The sequence below is a fragment of the Prionailurus bengalensis genome, chromosome A2, assembly GCF_016509475.1.
Source record: "Prionailurus bengalensis isolate Pbe53 chromosome A2, Fcat_Pben_1.1_paternal_pri, whole genome shotgun sequence".
Classification (NCBI taxonomy): Eukaryota; Metazoa; Chordata; class Mammalia; order Carnivora; family Felidae; genus Prionailurus; species Prionailurus bengalensis.
This window is the reverse complement of record NC_057348.1, coordinates 69,704,723-69,724,335: the sequence shown is the minus strand read 5'-3', so window position 1 is coordinate 69,724,335 and position 19,613 is coordinate 69,704,723. Positions and strand designations below refer to the sequence as shown.

The window sequence follows — 19,613 nt, the reverse complement described above, 5'->3', positions numbered from 1 at the left end:
GTTCCCCGAGTAGGGGAACCCCAAGGCCGTTTCTGCGTCCTCAAATGCTAACGTTCTCTGCTTGTGTCCTGCGCCCTGGCTGGTCCGAGACCCTGAGCACAGGGCCTGCAGGAAGGGTGAAGGGTGCGAAGCTGTCTCCTGGTAGGTAGCTGCGGTGAGGTCGTTCCCGGTGGCCTGCGCTCAGCTGCAGGGCTCCTTGGAACCCAAAGCCACGACGTTTCCCGTGGGACACAGTGCGCTGCAAGGGGAGCCTGGGGAGTCATCAGGCCCTAAGGGTAGGCAGGCATGACCTTGATCCGTGGGCCTTTTGATCAGAGCGCCCTCTTTGCTACCTATCGTCAGGGCAGCCTCTTTGGAAGACAGAGGGCAGGTTGTGGACAGTTGTATAGCATCCTTCCTGGTGGTATGTGTTGTAAGGGCTCTGACCTTGCGGAAATGGGCGGGGATGGATGGAGTGGACTCCTGAATGGAACCTTCCCCGGGCGCCTGGGTGGTTCAGTGGGTTGAGCTTCCGACTTGGGCTCAGGTCACGCCCTCGCCGTTCCTGAGTTCCAGCCCTGCGCTGGGCTGTGTGCCCACAGCTCAGGCCCTGGGGCCTGTTTTCAGATTCTGTGTGTCTCGCTCTCTGCTTCTCTGCCCCTCCCCCACTGGCGGTCACTGGCTTGTCAGCTTGCTCTCTCGCTCCCTGTGTCTCCAGAGTGAAGAAACATGAACAAATAGGAAATAGAACGTTCCCCAGGGCAGGTGCTGGCCATGGGCACAGCCATTCATTCGCTGTAGTAATGAACTCGACGGTGTTCCTTTCGTGTTATCATTTGAGGTTCTTTGTTTCTTTCATTCATTCTGAGAGATGGAGAGAGAGTGGACGCATGCATGTGTGCCTGTGAGCAGGGATAGGGCACACAGGGAGGGAGAGAGAGAGGAGGGCCAGCGGGCTCCGCATCGTTGGCGCCCATCTTGAGGTGGGCCTCCCTGTGGAGGCTCAGCCTCACAAACTGTGAGATCGTGACGTGAGCTGAGATCCAGAGCCACATGCTTTTGTTTCTTTTTTAATGTTCACGTCTCAGAGAAAGCGAGAGAGACAGAGAGAGCACAAGCGAGGGAGGGGCAGGGAGAGAGAGAGGAAACCCAGAAGGGAATCAGGTTCCAGGCTCTGAGCTGTCAGCACGGAGCACTAGGCGCGACTCAGCTCAGGAACCCTGAGAGCCTGACGTGACCCGAAGTCGGACCATTACCCAGCTGAGTCATCCAGGCGGCCCACAGAGTTTGCCGTGTGTATTTTCAAAAGAAAAAACAGCTACGTTGATATATAGATCTATCTACCTGTGTGTCCATAGGGATACCTATGTACATACACATACATGTCTACATATACGTACACACATTCGTGGATGTGTATATATATGTATATGCATACACACTCGCGCGGGCGCGCGCGCACACACACACACACACACACACAGAAACACACACACACACACACACACACGCACACCATGTAATCTGAGCCAGTCTTCTCAGTGGAGACGCAGAGCCAGGAGGGAGGCATCAGCACAATGTTCAAAATGAAAGGGAAACGTCATTCTCGTATCTCTCAGTACGTGCCATGACAGGGAGACACACGTGAGTGTTCTGGTAGGATAGGAAGCTGCTCCCACGGAGAATGCAGGCAAATGGCCCCTATGGAGCCAATGGAACCCTAGTGCACTTGTGGTAGGAGACTGATCAAGGAGGCCCAACACTGGTGACCTTTGTAATGCTAGCAGAGGGCATTTGCATTTGTATAGCATGCGATCATTGACGTTGCCCCTGGGGGGAGAAAGGTTTTGCATCTCTCTTCTCCTAGGTTTGTGGCTTCGTTTTGTCTTCCCTTGTGCACTTGAAAGAGTCCTGACAGGTCCTGATGGTCCACAGTAAGTCCCAGTCACCAGAGTCCAGAGTCCCTTGGTGGGGCTTGTGGGATGGTGTCCTTCCCATGACCATGAAGTCCACAGACCAGTCTTGAGCTTTTGCTGTAAGTCCTGTTTCTACCAGGTCCAGTCTGGGGGTGCCTCTTTGCAAGTCCTCAGGTGAGGACACGTGATGAAGGCTGCCCATTGGGACTGGCCTTCCATGATGATCCCTATGTCCGTGACTCCCTGCTCTCCTTCCAGGGCTGCGTAGGTTCGTGCCCTTGATGCTCCTTTCGTAGAAAGCCTTGACTGCTTGGTCTCTCTACTCCTCCTCACCCTGGACGGTAGTCCTGTGGCTCCCCTTGAATCCTCAGGCATACGTTTCCTTGCCCACCTCTGCACACTGGCCCTCCAGAGCAGGGTCTGGTACGCCTTGCACGTTCAGTCGATGCTTGCTGCACAATCGCATGGGTGATGGCCTCTCTCTCTCTCTCTCTCTCTCTCACCAAAAGAAAGAAACGTTGAAAAGCAATTGAAACCCAAGAAAAGAAAAATGGCACGGAGGAGTTGGGATCTGAGGCACACTGTGAAGAAAACATGGGGGTTGGGAGGTAGTGGAGGTGGACAGGCGGTTCCACAGAGTTGAAGGATGTGCCACAGTCCGCGGTGGCAGGGTGGACTTGAGGGTGGGACCGCTGGTGGTGCAGTCCAGGTAGGGCCATGGGAAGGGCATGCAGAGCTGAAAAGCACCGGCCTTTCAAGAAGGGAGGTGGAAGGAGTCTCGTGTGCCCAGTGTGTCTCCCTGTCCCTTAGGGCTGCCCTTGCGGTCACGGGTCACGAGCGAGGAGGGTGCACGGCTGTAGATGTCCCCGGTTGGCGGGAATGGGAGGCAGAGTGAAGAAGAAACACAGAGGCCTGGGATGCAAGAGGGATCACTGGGTTCACGTGCAGCCACCTCCCTGGGAAACCAGCTATGCAAAAGGTTCCTGGGTCTCTTGAGGGGTGACAGGGAGGTGTCCACCTTGGGAGGAGACACCTGCCAGTCCCTGTCCCACTGGCCTGGTCTGTGGAGCCCTCTGCCTGGCTCCCGGCTGTCAGGCTGGCAGTCAGTCGGTCAGAGCATCTGGTGGGCACAGGGAGGTGCGGTGGTGCAGACCCTGGCGCCCAGGAGCTGTGCCCCCTGCGGGGGGGTGGGTGTGGGGCGATGGGGCGGCTTGGATCCTGGGCCCAAGCAGGTGTGCGGGAGCGCGCGCACGAGTGCGCGCACGCGCGTGGGCCAGGGCCGGAGCCCGGTGAGGGACACAGCTGAGGCTGAGGCTGCAGCGGTGCTGTGAGTCCTGGCTCCCAGCCCGACTGCCGCCCCAAGGCCCCAAGTGTCTGGGCCAGCCAGGGACTGACGCCCACCTCAGCCCCCGACCGGGGACATGCTGCTGCCTGGCGCCTGCGACCCGGTAGCCATGGCATTGGCGGTAGGGGTAGCGGTAGTGCTACCGGGAGCGCTCGCGGGAGCGTGGGCGGGGCCCCGCGTGCAGAAGACTGGGAGCCATGAGCCTCCAGCCTGGGAGGGTGGCGGCCCTGCTGCTCCTGCTGCTCCTGGAGCCAGAGGGCAGGGCGCGGGACGCGCTTCCCGGGCGCCTGGGTCTTTGGGCGCGCTGGTGGAGTGCCAGCACTGGCTGGGGCAGAGCGCGATGCGATGCCCCCCGGCGCCCCCGAAAAGACCATCTGGGAGAAGCCTAAAGGTGGAGCAGCTGAGACCCACAGCCTCCCTCCAGGACCTGCCTCAGTCGCGGTGCTGCCAAGGTAGGGACCCTAGCGACAAGGTCGCACGAGGCCTTCCCCCCTGCCCCCCTCTGTCTTCCCCTTCCATGAGCACCACCCACCCCCCCTCCCTGGTGCTCCGGGCTTCTTCTTGGGCTCCTTTGCGGCTGCAGTCTGGAGGCCTCAGGAGTGGGCTTTCTGGGTTGCACCCCGGTTCCCTGGAGGAGGAGGGCCCCAGATCGAGTAGGGGGTTAGGCTCAGGCGGTGGGGAGTGGCTCAGGTCGAGAGGGGGGGCGCCCTGAGTGCCCATGGAAGTCTGACTGGGTTGGTGGTTGGCGGGTGGAGGTGGGAACGAACGAAGGAACGAAGGAACGAACAAAGGAACGAACGAACGAAGGAAAGCGTGGACCTGCGGTTGTGGGAAAGTGTCAAGGCAGGGCCAGGGAAGTCGCAGCCATGAGCAGGAGGAATCATTCCTGCCTGTGAAAATGAAGTACAAGGGACCTGAGATTCCAGAGAAACATTCCAGGGAGAGTCAGGGTGGTGGGCCTGAGTTGCTGGAGGCCAGCAGGGGACGGTGTTGAAGGGATGGAGAGTGGAAGCAGCAGGTGAACACAGGCCTCCCGCCTCCCCCCTCCACACCTGCTCTCCTGGCCTGCCCAGCCCCGCCCCTGCCGCCCCTGGTGGCAGAGTTGCACCCTCTGATGGGGAGGGCGAGATCTCACCCCGCTTGTGGCGAAAGGGGGTCCTCTATCGTGGGAGTCCATGGGACTAGGGGGTAGGAGTCTGGATTAGGGCAAGTGCAACTCCTGGTTGAGCTTTTCATTTCTGAAGGCAATGTGCATTCCATCAGTGAACTCGGAGCCAGGGAGCCAGGAAGAAGTGGCGCTTCTGTGTTTTCGAGGGTGGTCCAGACTCTTTCCTACTTGGAGCTGTGTGCTGAAGAGAACTGGGTGTTGTGGATGGAGTCCAAAGTCATCTCTTTGGGACATGTTGGGTGGGAACGTCTTCTTCGCACGCTGGCGAGGAAGGTGGATGGAAAAGCTCCTTGTCCGAGGCAGACTTGTGGGTTTTGTTCTTCCTATCCGTGGGGCATGGTGCTTCCCGTTTCCGTGGAGCGCCTCCTGTCTTGCATTCGTTCCGTGTTTCCAGAGTTTCAGTCCTTGGCAATCACATCTCCTCCGGGACTCCCCAGGCAGCACGAGGGAGAAGTGACTCGGAGCCCGCCGGGTCCCTAGAAACCCGTGCGTGTGTACTGGAGCAGGCAGTGCTCCTCTCTCAGCCTCCTTTGGAAATGAGGTCTTGGGCAAACGGTCTTTCATTGCATGGGTTGTACCTCTCCCCGGTTGTTGGGGGGAGTGTGTGTGCGTGAGTGTGGTGCTGTGGCCCGTGTGGAGTCCGGACCGCGTCAGGGACCCAGTTGTTTGCAAGGAATGCGTTTTGTTGCATGGGAAGATCTCATTTCACTAGAGAGTTCCAATCCTGTCTCAAAGGCTGAAAACATCCTGAAGGCAGCACCTTGACCTCACTGAAAGCAAAGGCCTAAGAGCAGAGGCTTTCCCACACTTCCATCTCGAGCTGACTGGTGCTTTATGTTTTCAGGAAGATGGTGTGGTGTAGGCCACTTGGAGCAGCTCAGGCTCCTAACCATGTCCCCGTGGGGTGAGTTGTCTCTGTCAGCAATTCAGAAGATTATGATTATCTTGAAGATCATTATTTTCTTGATTACCATGATTACTATATTCTGCATAATCCATGGCATGGAATTTCATAAGGAGCTCGATACCCTGAACCTTTTCGTCACCAAAGCTCACTACAACAAGGAGTAAAACAATCACTGTTGTGCGATGGACAATGCACCTTACCTTTATTGTACTATTTTAGTGGTATGTACATACGTTTAGAGCAATGAAATTGTCCACTTAGATCTAAGGAGTTTTTTGTGACATCATGGTACTTCAAGAAACCATGAAAATAATGGAAAATCTAAGTTACCTAGTAATCTAAGCACTGTGTTCTTTTGGATACGAAATCCTAAGTAAAGAACTCATCATGCAAAAACTGTCAAGTCCTGATAATTCCTTATTATTCCAGTAGGTCTAGTGAATGGAATGGACTGAACTAAGGTCTCTGAAAAAGAGGAAACTAGAATTTGAGATATTGAGTCACCTTACTCTGTCTTTCCCTGTTGACATGGTCTTATTTTATTCGGTGATGTCTTTTGACCTTTACCCTATTTCCCTCCTTTCTGCCCCCCCACCTTTGCAATCATCTTTATGTATTGATGGGCTTGTTTCATTCTGTTTTGAGGATTTTTGTTTTTTGTTTTCTTAGTTTTTGTTTCAGATTTCCCATATATGTGCGAGCATTTATATGTGTTTTTCTCTATGTGAATCTTTCACTAGGCATAATGCCCTCCAGGCTATTATAAACACTGTGGCATGATAACAGGTGTGAAGTCATTTTCGGGAGTTAGTGATTTCATGTGTTCTGAGTAGTACCTAGGGGGTAATTGAGGGAAGTTGCTGGATGATATGGATGTTCTCCTCTGAATTGTGTGAGGAAACTTTACATTGTTTGCGACTGCCTCTGCACCAAGTTCCAATGCCACCAACAGGGCACAATGATTCGCTTTCTTCCACATTGTACCCGACACTTGTGCTTTCTAGTCTTTTTGATAAGACCGTTCAGACAGGTTTCAGGTGATATCTGTTTGGCTTTGGACTTTCATTTCCCTAATGTGGAGTGACATGGAACTTCTCTTCATGTATGTGGTGGCCATCTGTATGTCTTCATTGGAAGAATGCCTCTTCGGGACTCTGCCAGGTCCGTCATTGCTCTTTGCTTTTGCATTGTTGCACTGTAGGAGATCTTGATACCTTTTGTGTTTTAACCCTTGACCATGTATGTAGTTTGCAAGTATTTTCTCCCATTCACTATGTTGCCTTCCCATTCTGTGAAAGATATTGTTGCTGTGCAGAACTTTTTTTTTTAGTTTCATGTAGTCCCACTTGTTTAGTTTTCCTTTGTAGCTTTGTCTTCTGGTGTCAAATCCCAAAACTCAAGTCAAGACTGAGATCCAAACATTGTCGTGGGTTTGGCATTTGGCTTTGTCCAGCAAAGCCAAGGACAGCAGAAAGGATTGCTTCAGACTCTACACAAGTCAAGAGAAGTGAGAGGGAGTTTAAGGGACGTCTCCGCGAGCTGCTCTCAGGCTCCCACATTGATTAAGCCTACAAACGATGTACAACACGTCAGCGGGCCACATGCTAGAAAGAACGTATTGAAGATATTCTGCAAACCATATCTAGACAGGATAAAATATTCCATGCGACAACACGATCCAAGAACTTGGTGAGCCCATGCAGAACCCAACCCCTAGATACACACACACACTAGATCAGCCAAGTCTCGCCTGCCCCCCAGATACACACCAACTAGGTAAGTGAGCTGCTGCTGGCTCTTTGCAGGAAGGCCAGAGAGCAGTGATCTGCTCTGCAAAGCGTTCCCTAGAACCTCCCAACTCAGGACATCGTTGTGCGATTTCCCACACCTGCTGCCCAAGGTCTTATCCAGGACTTTCTGGTTTCAGGTCTCAAGTCTGTAATACATTTTAACTTCGTTTTTGTGTGTGGGGTTAAATAGGTGTCAGGTTGTTTTTCCATGCCTGTTGTTTTTCTGTGCCCAGTGATTCTGACACCACCTGTTGAGGAGACTGCCTTTGCCTCAGGTTATACTCTTGGTTCTTTGGTTGTGAATTAATTGGTTACATATGTGTGGGTTTCTTCCTGGGCCTTCAGTTCTGGTCCAGTGACCTCTGTGTCTGCTTTTACCCCAATAGTGTACTGCTTGGGTTATTGTAGCTTTGATATCTAGTTTCAAATCAGAAAGCATGGTGCTTCCAGCTGTTTTCTTCCTTCTCACAATGACTTTGGTATTCAGAGCCTTTTGTGCTTCTGTCCACCTTGAAGGATGATTCTATTTTTGGGAACGTGCTTAAGCTTTGATAGGGATTGCACCTAGGGAATGTGTAGATGGCTTTAAGTAGTGTGGACATTTTGATAATCTTAATTCTTGGGATCCACTAGCATAGAATGTCTTTCTGCTTATTTCTGTCTTTTCAAATTCTTTCTCCACTGATTTCTTCTTTTCAGGAAAAAGGTCTTCTCCTTCATGGTTAAAGTCATTGTTTCTTTTTTAAGTTTTCTATCTTTTCTTGACAGAGAGAGATACATGGAAACACACACATACACACGCACACACACACAAACAGAGAGAGAGAGACAGAGAAAGAGAGAGAGACAGAGAGAGCACACATGAGTGGGGAAGAACTGGGAGAAAGGAGACACAGAATCTAAAGTAGGCTCCAGACTGTGAGTTGTCAGCACAGAGCCCCACACAGGGCTCAAAACAACACCATGAGATCACGACCTTAGCCAAAGCCAGATGCTTCACTGACTGTGCCACCCAGGTGTTTGTAGGCTCAATTTACTCTTAAGTTTTTTCTTCTCTTGCAGTGATTTTAAATTATTTTCTTAATTTCCCTCTCCGATACTTTATTATTCATGTACAGAATTGAAGGATGTTATGTACAACGACATAGATATCTTAACATGACTGAATTCATTTATTAGGTCTACCAGTAAGGTTGTGGAGTTTCTGCGGTCTCTCTAGAGCATATCATGCACTCCCAATAAGTGAAAAAGTACCTGGGAACATAGGATGATGCGATCGAATTTAGATGAGAGTAAGAAGATATATGGAGTGAGAGTATGCAAGTTTTCTGAAATGTTTTGTGGTTGATACAATCCAACAAGTCCATAAACAAGGTTTGTTTGGATATATGTTTCCTTTACACCAACAAGTCCATAAACAAGGTTTGTTTGTATATATGTTTTCTTTAAACCAGAACCAGAGAGCTGTGACATTGACATATGCTTCCCAACACATTCCCACAATGCGCCCTGTGCATTTGGGAGGTAGCCCCTTGTCTCTCTTTTCTGTCCTGGAACCCAGTGCCTGACTCCACCACTCAGTGAATTCATCTCAGAATACTGCAGTTGGGAAGAGACCTATGTTTTTCATAGACTTCCTGAAAGGCACCTAAAAACATTGGATTTTACAGAGTTGTGTCTGATCTGTCTGGAATCCTCTGAGGATGTGTCAGTTGGAATGGCACTTTCTTTGCCGTGAGATCAGGGAGCCCTGCAGTATTCCTGTGTGCCTTGTGGTCGGTCACCAGAGGGTGGTGTGTGGCTGCTCATGACAGGGACACTGCTCCCCAAAGATGGGGCTGGCAGGTGCCGGGCGTCACTGCTGGAGGAGCCTGAAGGGTGGAGGGGCTTGACTCGCTATCAGAAGCCTGACTGAGTCTCCATCCTGCAGTCTCCTTGAGCTCCTGATGTGCTGTGTAAAGGACTCTCTGGCTTGCCGAGGTCCAAGTGGTTCTTGCTGTTGCCACTCAGTCGTCAGGATGAACACCTTCAGGTCCTGGTCTTTAACTCATTGACCTGACCTGCACTTAAGGTGCTTTCCTGAGAGTAAGCGACCCAGCCTGGGAGGAGAGCCAGCAAGCAGACAGCAGTGGCCCAGCCTGTATCCTCCCCTGGCCTGAAAGCAGGGACTGGATGCTCTACTGAGAAGCAGAGCTATGGAACAGGAGGTGCACAGGCAGTTGGAGTTTGTCATGGTATGGGGCCTGGATGGGTGTGTTCCAGGGCATGGGGCAGGGATGCTGTGCAGGAGGTCAGAATGAGGGAATGTGGTTTCTTTCCTGCCCCATGGGTCACTCCTAGGTACCCTGATGGCCTCAGTGCTGGCTTGTCCTCCAGATTCTTCAGGGATCCACTCAGTCCCAGGGGTCCCTGCTTTCCACATAAGACCCCAACGGAATCAAGAGTCTGTAGATATCGGAACCTGGAGGCAGCGCCCGAAAAATGCATATAAATTTTTTCCCCAAAGTTGTGCTAGGTGTACACGCCTACAGAGAGGGAGAGTTTCGGTACACATGTACCTTTCTGTACAATGATGAGAGTCAAAATATTGGAATCGGCCCAGTCATTCAGCTTCTGGAGACGCAGAGTAAAGGATGATGTGTGGCCCCTGAGAATGCAGAAGGGGATAGGACTGTGCCTGTCCACCGTGGGGACATCCCATAGTACAAGACCATAGTCCTGGAGGGATGCCCAACCTGTCACACCACTCATGAACACAAACACAGACACCTGGGGCACTCAAAGCCAAAGGACTGTGAAGATGACACCGTGTCTTCTGGGCCAATATTTCTTGAAAGAATATACATTTTTTTCTGCGTATGTACTTGTTCTTTCCTATTTATTTATTTATTTGGAGAGAGCGAGAAGAAGAATCCTGACCAGGGCTTCAAGCTGTCATTGTAGAGCCTGACTTGGGACTTGATCTCAAGTACCTTGGGATCATGACCTGAGCCAAATTCGACTCGGAAACTTGCCCATTGAGCCACCTTGGTGCCTGTCCTCATTATTAAATCTTCATTTTACTGAATACATGTCACCTGTAGGAAACCCTTCAGAACTTTATACTTTATAGCCTAATAGAATAGCATAAATGGCATATTGACGGTTTCATTTGTGTGTTTTTATAATATGCACGTTAGACCAATATCACCATGGCCAGTCGAGGAAAATGAAAGATTTTCAAGGTATTCGCTCTGGTCCAGACATTTCTCTTCTGGCTTCTGCTCTTGTGTCAAACCTCAGAGGGTCCCCATGCCAGATAATGAAGATATTTCAAGTGGGGGCTTCACCTAATCTTTGTTCTTTGAGGACTATTCCTCTAGTGGATTCCTTGAGTGGAATATTCCACTAAAATATTAGTGCCATTGAATATTTAAGCAATATTAATCAGTCTCCTGTCATGTAGCCAGACACAACAGGCCATGTTGTGTGTTTGCACACACATGGAAATCCCAGAGGAGCTAAAGCAGCAGAAACCGAGATCGCTGGTTGCAGAGACTGGGGTGAGGGAATGAGCCGTGGGTGATTAGTAGTCCACGTGTCTCTGTGATGGAAATGTTCTAGGAGTACATAGTGGTCACGGGTGTAAAATCCTGCGAATGTACGTACTGACACTTGAAGTTGTAATTTCAAAGGATCAGAGTAAATTGTTTGGAACTTAGTTTATCTTTTATTTTTAAAACACTAATATATAAGGACAGTAAATACTTCTATAACAACTACAGAAATGACAAAGAACGCAATGACAAGGTCAGGGAATTCATCCTGTGGGGCTGCAGCCGACATGAGCTGCTGTTGGGGAGCTGAGGCTGGTTGCTCAGCTGCAGGAGGTGTTTGCTCCAGCCGTTCCGTGACCCCGCCGGCTGGGGCTGGGGGCTGCTCATGTTCTGGGGCCACCAAAGGGGCAGGTGGCTCTTCCAGCTCCTGACTGTCAGCCAGAGCTGGGAGTACCTCCTGCCCTGGTGGGGACGCTGCAGTGAGGGTCTCCGATTCTCGTACGCGCTGAGCTCCAGGAGAACTGGTGGCTTCAGGCAGCCTGGGCCGCGAGGCTGCAGTGGGCACCACAGAGATAGCGGGGGCTCGCTCGCGAGGCACGTCTGGACGGGGCTCTAGAGCTGCTGCCAAAGCTTCAAGAATAGAAAGTGTCATCACCGTGAGTGCCATTCCATGGCAGGAAACCTCTCCCGCAGACATTGTCATCTGAGTCAAAGAACCCACCAGGAGGAAATCTCCCAGACGGCAGGCTAATGGAACAGTGATCTGAGACTAGTCCCTACGCCTGGCCCACCTACAGTCTGAGGAAACATGTTCTCTGTGGCATACCCCGTCCCATCCACATGCCCACATCTCCCACCCAGAGTCCTCCTCGCCCAGAGGCTCTGGCTCATAGGGCTCACGGTGTTTCCGCCATGAGTAGAGAAGGCGGGCGCGGCGCTGCAGCTCGGAGCCCGGCATGTGGACCCCTACATATGCCTGCAGCAACTTCAAGCTGGTGAAGTCTGGAGGCTGGAAAAAGTCCTCGGGGTAGTGATCCAGCCAGGTGCCCAGGATGGAGGAGATGGCCCTGGGGATACAAAATAGCCAGAACAATCACCATGGTTTGTTCCCCCCACTGTTGTCTCAGGACAGGCCTGTGGGACCTGGCCTCTAGGCCTCCTGCCTCTGGACGTCCAGAGGGTGGTTCTATACGTTGTCCACCTGTGATTTGGCAGTCCCGCCTACGAGAGACCTGGTCACTGAAGAGGGACCGTCAAGATTCTGTTTGACGGGAACCCCTTAACCAATGATGTGGTGGTCTCTGTCCTTCTTGGGGAAGCCAGCCAGACTCCTCGGTGTCTCCCCCTGCCTACCTCCCACCGGAATTCAAGTCCGTGCGTGAGTGGAGGGGTGGTGTCGGGGTGAGTCAGTGCCTTCACTGCATACCCTAGCGCTCCATGAAAATCTGCACCAATACAGGACAAGGGGACTCTGTCTCTTACCTGGGCTTGCTGGGACCCTCCTGATGCCTTCAACGTGACGACCTGTGCCTCTGTGCTGCCTCATGCACTCAGTGCACATGTGGGTGTCATCCCGCTGACACCGTTCTCCCATCGTGTGGGTGATATGTGCTCCTTGAGCCCTCACTGTGTCTCCTGTACCCTTGCTAAGCACGCACCGTGGATGTTCCCCAAGGTGGTGAGCGTGATGCTCCCCAAAACCGTTATTCTGGGTCCCCTGATGGGGTCTAGGCAAGGCTGTGAGTGGGAAGGGATGGGGTTGGACTCTCTAAGGGGCTGACGTGGTCCTCTGGCGCCCTCTGCTGCCTCCTTGTGCCCACAGCCCTACCTCTACCAGACAGGACAGAACCCCTTTCCTTGCCTCCAAGAGAAAGCCCTCAGAACTTTGCCCTCTCACAGGACTCTCAGACGTGTGGGATGCTGGGTCCTGCAGCCCCTCCCACGCACAGTCTCAGCACTGCCCTCTTGGAGAAGGAAGGCCCTCCAGCCTGAGCTCAGCCTACTCACAGTTTCTCCTGCTCCCGGGTTCCGCCATCCTCCTCAGCCTCTGAAAGGAAGCATCCGTATCTGGAGGAGGCCAGAAGGACATCATATGAGCTGTCCTGTGGATGCTACGTCTTGTCCTATCCAGAGTCCGTGACTGCTGACTAGAATGGAGCTCTGGAGGGGAGGGTACAGTCCGCTCTGCACATTGGATCCCAGTCAGCTCCTACAGAAGTGCCTGCACCTAGTGGGGCTTCCTGCGTGTTTGAAGAATGATAGGGCCCCAGTCAGCTCCATCACACATATTGGTGTGGGTCTGGGCGTGCTGCTCATCCTGGGCATCCTTGACTGGTTTGAGCCAGGACTCAGACACACAGATAGAGACTCCAATCTCCTTTTCCAATGGGAAAACAGCCCAAGTCAACACCTGGCGAGAGTGAGGGATGAGGCAGAAAGTTGATCATGGGGAAGAGGACAAAGATGACCCAGCAGAGACACAGCCCTGCCAGCAGAGCTTTCCTCAGGCCAGGGTGACTTTCCCTGCAGTGCCCCCATTGAGTACCTGGAGTTATTCTACCCCGATCAGAGGAACAAATGGAGACTCAAGGATGTTTGGTGACTTTCCTTAGACTCAAAGCTTTCAGGGGCTGAATCGCCCTGGGCTGTGAAGGGCAGGGTGCTCACCTCATAAACAACACTTCCAAGACCTTTTGGGTGGTAGTAAAGGTTGTGTACGTGCCCAAGAATGTGGAGACATATGTGGGGTCTGTCCCCAGGAAGGCGGGCACGAGGTGTTCCACTCGCTGCTTCAGCAGGCCTGCATCGATGGTCCACCGCACACAGTTCTCATTATCATCCCCGGGTGTGACCTTTGTACCCTGAGGTAGAACACAGGAAGGACATAGAATCAGACACAGCACTATGGCCAACAGGAGGATTGGAGTCCAGAATGCAGACCAAACCCCCAGACCCCAGTGACTTTGTGAAAGCCTGAGACGTAGGTGCCCAGAGTAGGAAAAGGATCTTGGCATTCACACGAGAATTTGAGGTGGGAAATGACTGAACATAGTAGGATCTCAGGTCAGATTTCTTGATGAGTATGCACGGCACCTCCCCACATGAACAGCAGTGTCCCTGTGATTTCTAACAGCACAGTCCATTCTGGGGATCCGAAGAGAGGGACAGTACCTGGCAGAGGTTGGATCAGGATAATAGGACATGTAGGATGTTCAGTGCAGCACTGTGGCATGGCAAGAGAAGGGAATCCTGTCACAATCCCACATGTGTGAAGGGTTGAATGGGTGAGGTGAGTGGTCACATTTCCAGAATGTTGTCTAGGTGGTAAGGCCCTTGCTCCTGATCTGGAGGGGCCCCAGCGGCATGTTGCTTGGCCACCAAAGTGCAGAGCATTAGACATAATGCAATGAGCCCCATGTCCTTTGGGTAAAAATCCCCCTGCTCCTCACGAACGTGTGTCAGACGTGGAGAAGGTGTGGAAGGATGGTCGGGCGACCCGGGACCCCTGGGAACGTTCGTCGGGGAAACGTGTACAACAATGCCAATACATTCTAGACAGAATGGGACGTGAAATGGTCTCACGTCTCTTTTCTGATCTTCCTGCAAATAAGTGGAGAGTGACGTTGCGTCTGGCCGAGGCAGGGGCTGGGCCCTGCTGGCATGTTTGGGGAGCAGATGGTGTTCCAGGTTCATCTAGGACCAGGAGTCTCCGAGAGCTACCAGGGGAGCAGCAGTGTGTTTTCTGGGCCCTGAGATTCTTTGCATTGCCTCTGGGCCATTGGTGTTGGGTTTCCCTGGTACCTGCACTCACCCTGAGCCAGCGGGGCTTCGTGCTGATGGCATGGGGCTTCCTTCTTTCCTTCAGGGAAGTAGAGCAGGGGCTCTCATTCAGCTTCTCCTCCATCTGTGGCATGTGGCTCTGTAAAGACAGTGCCCAGCAGGCAGGCAGGAGTCCTCAAAGCCGTGTCTGCTTGCTTTCGCTTGTCCTCAGACCCATATGAATTCATTCCAGATATGACACCACAGTGTGCACTCACCTCCCCCACGGAGGAGAAGCAAGGTGGCGTGAGGGCCTTGGATTCAACCTGTTACAGGTTAGAGGCACCTCAGAGATCCCTTTTCTCTCCTTCCCAGCATGACATGTGCATGGCCGTGATGGGTCCACCAGGTGGTACACTGCCATCGAACCTGCTCCGGTCCCGGGGAGGACCGGCCCCCATGTCCCCCTTTCCCCGAAACTGAACATGAGGGGATGGGGGTGCCCAGGGAAGGCTCCGAGCTGTGACCTGACCTGACCTGGCCTGCTCTAGGCTGCTCTGTGTTACCTTATGTGACCTCCTGGAAAACATCCTGAGGCATCGCCAGCATGGGTCAAGGAAACCTCTCCAACATCTGAGTAATCCTGCGCACTGGGGTTTCTGGCATCCAGAGCCCCGGTACCTGGGAAAACAACAAGAGAACATCCTCAAGTCTCTGTGTCTGTAGGCAAGTGAGCCTGGTATGGGACCTTCCTAGAACATGGGTGCCAGGTTACAGGAGTTCCAAGCTTTCCTGGGGCCTATTGTGAGCAAAGTGATGTCACGGCCTAGGATCCACCTCCTGAGTCCCCCTCTGGGATAACACCTTTGCAAATAGTCCTCTCTTTGCTGACTGCTCACCCCCATTCTCCATGAAATGTCCCATCGGTACACAGTTCCACCAATGCACCCCTCTCCACAGTCCCCTGAGAAGCTCTGGGGGCAGCCAGGGTCCCAGCTGTGAGACCTATCTGGGTTGAGACAGAACTCTTCTTTCTTACCTCTTTCTGGTCCCAGATTTGCGACTGTGCTTCTCAGGGATGGTCCGTGTTTTTTCCGCCCAATGGAGATCATTCTAGCATGTCCTCAGGATGTCCTCAGGCATATGTGGGATGATACCTGTGAAATTGAAGCAGCGGTGTCACCTGTTGGAAGTTTATCCCACCACATTGACTTCAACTTCTCACCTCCTCTGATTCTGCTGCTCCTCTGATCCCAGCCCACAGTCCTTCCAGGTGTGCGTACGTGCGTGAGTGTGTGTGTGTGTGTGTGTATGTGTGTTTACCAGTGCTTGTTTTCTGGGGTCCCAGGAGGTCACATCCCCACCTAGGGAAGGATGGCCAAACATTTCCTAGGAGCTTAGGTTCTCTACTTTCTAAAGCAATCCCTACAGAAGGGATTGGAGTTGGAGCCTAGTAGGACAGAACTCTCTTTTACGTAGACTTTGTCAGTAGTGTGGCACGAGCCATTCCCTGCCTTTCCACTGGGTACATACAATGGGGACAGAGTGACACTCAGTGGGTTGCCCTGGCCTGGGGGTCCTCCTCAGGGAAGAATGTGCTGGGATGTCTTCTGTGACGCTCCTCTTCAGCCTCACCCCCACGCCACCTCCATGTCTGCACCCAGTGACAGTAACACACCCTTTTCCAGACCCCCTTCGAAATCCTGGGTCAAATCGAGGACCCCATTTTGAGGACATGAAGTTGGGGTCATGCCTGGTTCTGACTCTCTACCCGTCTGTGATTCTGGGCAAGGCACTGACCCTAGCAGAGTCTTCACTTTCCCCCCCCCTCAGTGGCTCCCTGGGATGCCCACATCCTGTCAACACATCCTTGTGGGATTTCCTTCCTGGAGTGTGGTATGGACGTAGTGTTTGATTTCTGTTGCAAAGAAGATGGCACCGTGGCCCCAGACCAAACAAGTTTAGGTGATAAAATGTGCATGGCATGGCCACGTGCTCACTGTCACTCTCTGTGTTGTCTCTCAGCTCCTCACAGTGGGGACCAACCCCCGTGTTGAGTCGTGACACGGACAGGTACACACAGCCTAGCCCTGAGAGACAACAACAGACAGGGAAGAACTAAGGCACTCGATGTGGACTGAATCCTGCCACCACCCTGAAGTGGGCTCTGGGGTTGAGTGAAGCAGGTTCTGTCTGAGTGATGACAGCAGCCCCAACCTCCTGAGAGGCTCTGGTAGGAGCCCTCAGCTGAGCCCTGCTGAATTCCTGGTCCCCTGGGCCTGTGAGGTGGGAAGTTTATGGGGAAGCCCCTAAGGGTGGGGGAATATTGTCCCACGGCACTAGAGCAGAGTAGTCACAACGTCCTCCTGCCCCAGGCCCTGGCCCTCCTCACCCTCCCTCTCTGCTGTCCTCCGCAGCTCTTTCCGGTCTCCCTGGTCTCCTTTCACACGTCCCCTCTGAAACAACGACCCCTGCCTCCGAGTGTCTGCCCCACTGTGCCTTCTGCCGGGATACATTCCCTCGGACTTGAGCAGGGCTGACTCGTCTTGCACTGCGGCAAGAAATGTTAACGTTTCCTCAGCACAGCCTTGTCAGACCCTCCCCTGGTGGAGCTCAGGACCCACTTGTTGCACCTTGAATTTTCCATGGAGTCCTTGCTCATGTCATTCCCATTTTTGTTTCATGTTCTTTCCATCTTCCTGGCTAGTCCTTGAACTCCTAGAGGGAAGATGTGGCTGCCTTACCAGCACTGGCACTATGTGACTGCTCAGGTGCTCATTCCTGGGGGCTGACTGAGGAGGTAAAGGGATCCCACCCACCAATTAGCAGCTCAGTCATTGTAGCCTAATTTACCTGGGTCATTTTCCAATACTTATTTTATCGTATATCTGTTGAGTCCACTCTAGTCGTAATTTGGGGCGTGAAATCACACTCCAAGATCAAGAGTCTCATGCCCTACTGACTGAAACAGCCAATTTTCATGGAACTAGACTGATGTCTAAGTTACCTTGCGGGTTAACATTTCGTACGTGTATTAGGTTATGCTGAATTACCAGAGAACGCGCCACATTTCAAAAAGCATGTCCCCATAGATTTCCTCACATGACAGAGCTGGGTGTGTGTTTAGGTTGGAGACTAAAGTCCTTCATGTGGTCACTGAGGACCCCAGAGTTCCTCCATTTTGTCCCTTCTCCCTCCCGAGGATATCAGGTACTTGCAGAAACAGCAGCACAAGGGGCGATCAAGGGGAAAGAGAACAAGAAAATGCACCTGGGAGCATGTTATCAGCCTGGTCTAGAGTGCCTAAAATATCCACCTTTTCACTCATTCCTTGCTTTCAAGGCAACGATTTTTAAGTAGTGATCTGTGAGAACCTATGTCCCACAAACCATAGAAAATGCATCCCTAGATATGCACCACAAAACATACGAAGGTAATTCCTGAGCTGAAGGAAAATATTCTCCCTCCGGGACACATTGTATGAAGGAAATAAGAAGAGTAAACATCTATGTGTGTGTTTGTGTGCCATCTCTACGTATTAATGAATATGACGTTTTATCGCTATCCCTGAATATCTTTAAGAAGTCAAGGATCATTGACTTTTAAATAGAAGAATTAGGAAAACAATAAGTAAAAAATTGTAATTAGTGAGCTTACAGACATACAGTATTAAGATATATGAGAGTATCGGGGCGCCAGGGTGGCTCAGTGGGTTGAGTGTCCGCCGCCTTGTCAGATCATGATCTCACGGTTCGTGGGTTCGAGCCCCGCATCGGGCTCTGTGCTGACAGGCTGTTTCTGATTCTGTGTCTCCCTCTGTCTCTGCCCCTCCCCCACTCACGCTTTGTCTCCCTCTCTCTCAAAAAGAACCATTCAAAAACATTTAAAGAAATTCCATTAAGATCTAGGCCAGTAGGAAGTAAACGATTTGTGGTTGAGAAGTCAATGAAGGGCCTCCTACGATGGATTGATTTCAAGTACGAAAACGCTCATCAACCACATGACTGCAAGTATAGTGTGAATATTGAAACTGCAGCCCAGTTCGCCAGTTAAATGGAAAGAATTCCATATATCTGTGTTCAGTTACACTTCGCCATCCAGAGCAGGGTCTGGTACACCTTGCACGTTCAGTCGATGCTTGCTGCACAATCGCATGGGTGATGGCCTGTCTCTCTCACCAAAAGAAAGAAACGTTGAAACTCAATGAAACCCAAGAAAAGAAAAATGGCACGGAGGAGTTGGGATCTGAGGAACACTGTGAAGAAAACATGGGGGTTGGGAGGTAGTGGAGGTGGACAGGCGGTTCCACAGAGTTGAAGGACATGCCACAGTCAGCGGTGGCAGGGTGGACTTGAGGGTGGGACTGCTAGGGGTGCAGTCCAGGTAGGGCCATGGGAAGGGCATGCAGAGCTGAAAAGCACCGGCCTTTCAAGGGGCCGTTTTCCGTGGAACGCCTCCTGTCTTGCATTTGTTTCCGTGTTTCAAGAGTTTCAGACCTTATGAATCACATCTCCTCCAGGATTCACCAGGCAGCATGAGGGAGAAGTGACTCTGAGCTGACCGGGTCTCTAGAAACCAGTGCATTTGTACCTGAGCAGACCGTGCTGGTCTCTCAGCCTCCTTTGGAAATGAGTTCTTGAGCAAATCTCTTTCACTGCATGGGTTCCACCTCTGTCAGGTTGTTGGCGTTTGTGTTTGTGCATCTGTGTAAGTGTCTGCGATGCCGTGTCCTGTATTTCGTCCGGACCGCGACAGTGTCCCAGTCCTTTCCAGAGACATAGTTTGGTTGCATAGGAAATTCTCATTTCAGTAGTGTGTCCCAATGCTGTTACAACGGATGAAAACTTCCTGCAGGCAGCACCGTGACCTCACCGAAAGCAAAAGTCTAAGAACTGAGGCTTTCCCAAACTTACATATCAAGCTGACTGGTGCTTTATATTTTCAGTAAGATGGTGTGGTGTAGGCTACTTGGAGCAGCTGAGGCTCCTAGGCATCTGTTTTTCCCTCGGGAGGTGAGTTGTCTCTGTCAGCAATTCAGGAGATTATGATTCTCTTGAGGATCATTATTTTCTTGATTACTATGATTAGTATATTCTGCATAACCCATCGCCTGGAATTTGATAAGGAGCTCGATACCCGGAACCTTTTCGTCACCAAACGCTCGCTACAACAAGGAGAAAAACAATCACTTTTGTGCGATGGACAATGCACCT

General features: G+C 51.9%; 1 protein-coding gene across 1 annotated transcript; it reads right to left on the bottom strand.

The window, feature by feature from the left end:
- Positions 1–10,791: 10,791 nt before the first annotated feature.
- Positions 10,792–18,797, bottom strand: LOC122487693 (ral guanine nucleotide dissociation stimulator-like). The gene is made up of 6 exons (XM_043588490.1): positions 18,488–18,797; positions 14,967–15,557; positions 14,453–14,560; positions 13,309–13,502; positions 11,542–11,708; positions 10,792–11,271 (listed from the first exon to the last, which is right to left on the bottom strand). The coding sequence occupies exons 2-6, from the start codon at positions 15,102–15,104 to the stop codon at positions 10,829–10,831; spliced, it is 1,050 nt and encodes a 349-aa protein (XP_043444425.1). The 5' UTR covers positions 15,105–15,557; positions 18,488–18,797; the 3' UTR covers positions 10,792–10,828.
- Between the last annotated feature and the right edge of the window lie 816 nt (positions 18,798–19,613).

What these genes read in the sequence shown, in the direction of transcription:
- LOC122487693 (XM_043588490.1), bottom strand. Translation starts at nt 15,104, where the DNA reads ATGTTCTCTTGTTGTTTTCCCAGGTACCGGGGCTCTGGATGCCAGAAA. An exon ending in CGAAGCCCCGCTGGCTCAGG is followed by an intron (nt 13,503 to 14,452) that starts GTGAGTGCAGGT and finishes GTTCTACCTCAG; the next exon opens with GGTACAAAGGTCACACCCGG. An exon ending in TTGGAAGTGTTGTTTATGAG is followed by an intron (nt 11,709 to 13,308) that starts GTGAGCACCCTG and finishes TTGTATCCCCAG; the next exon opens with GGCCATCTCCTCCATCCTGG.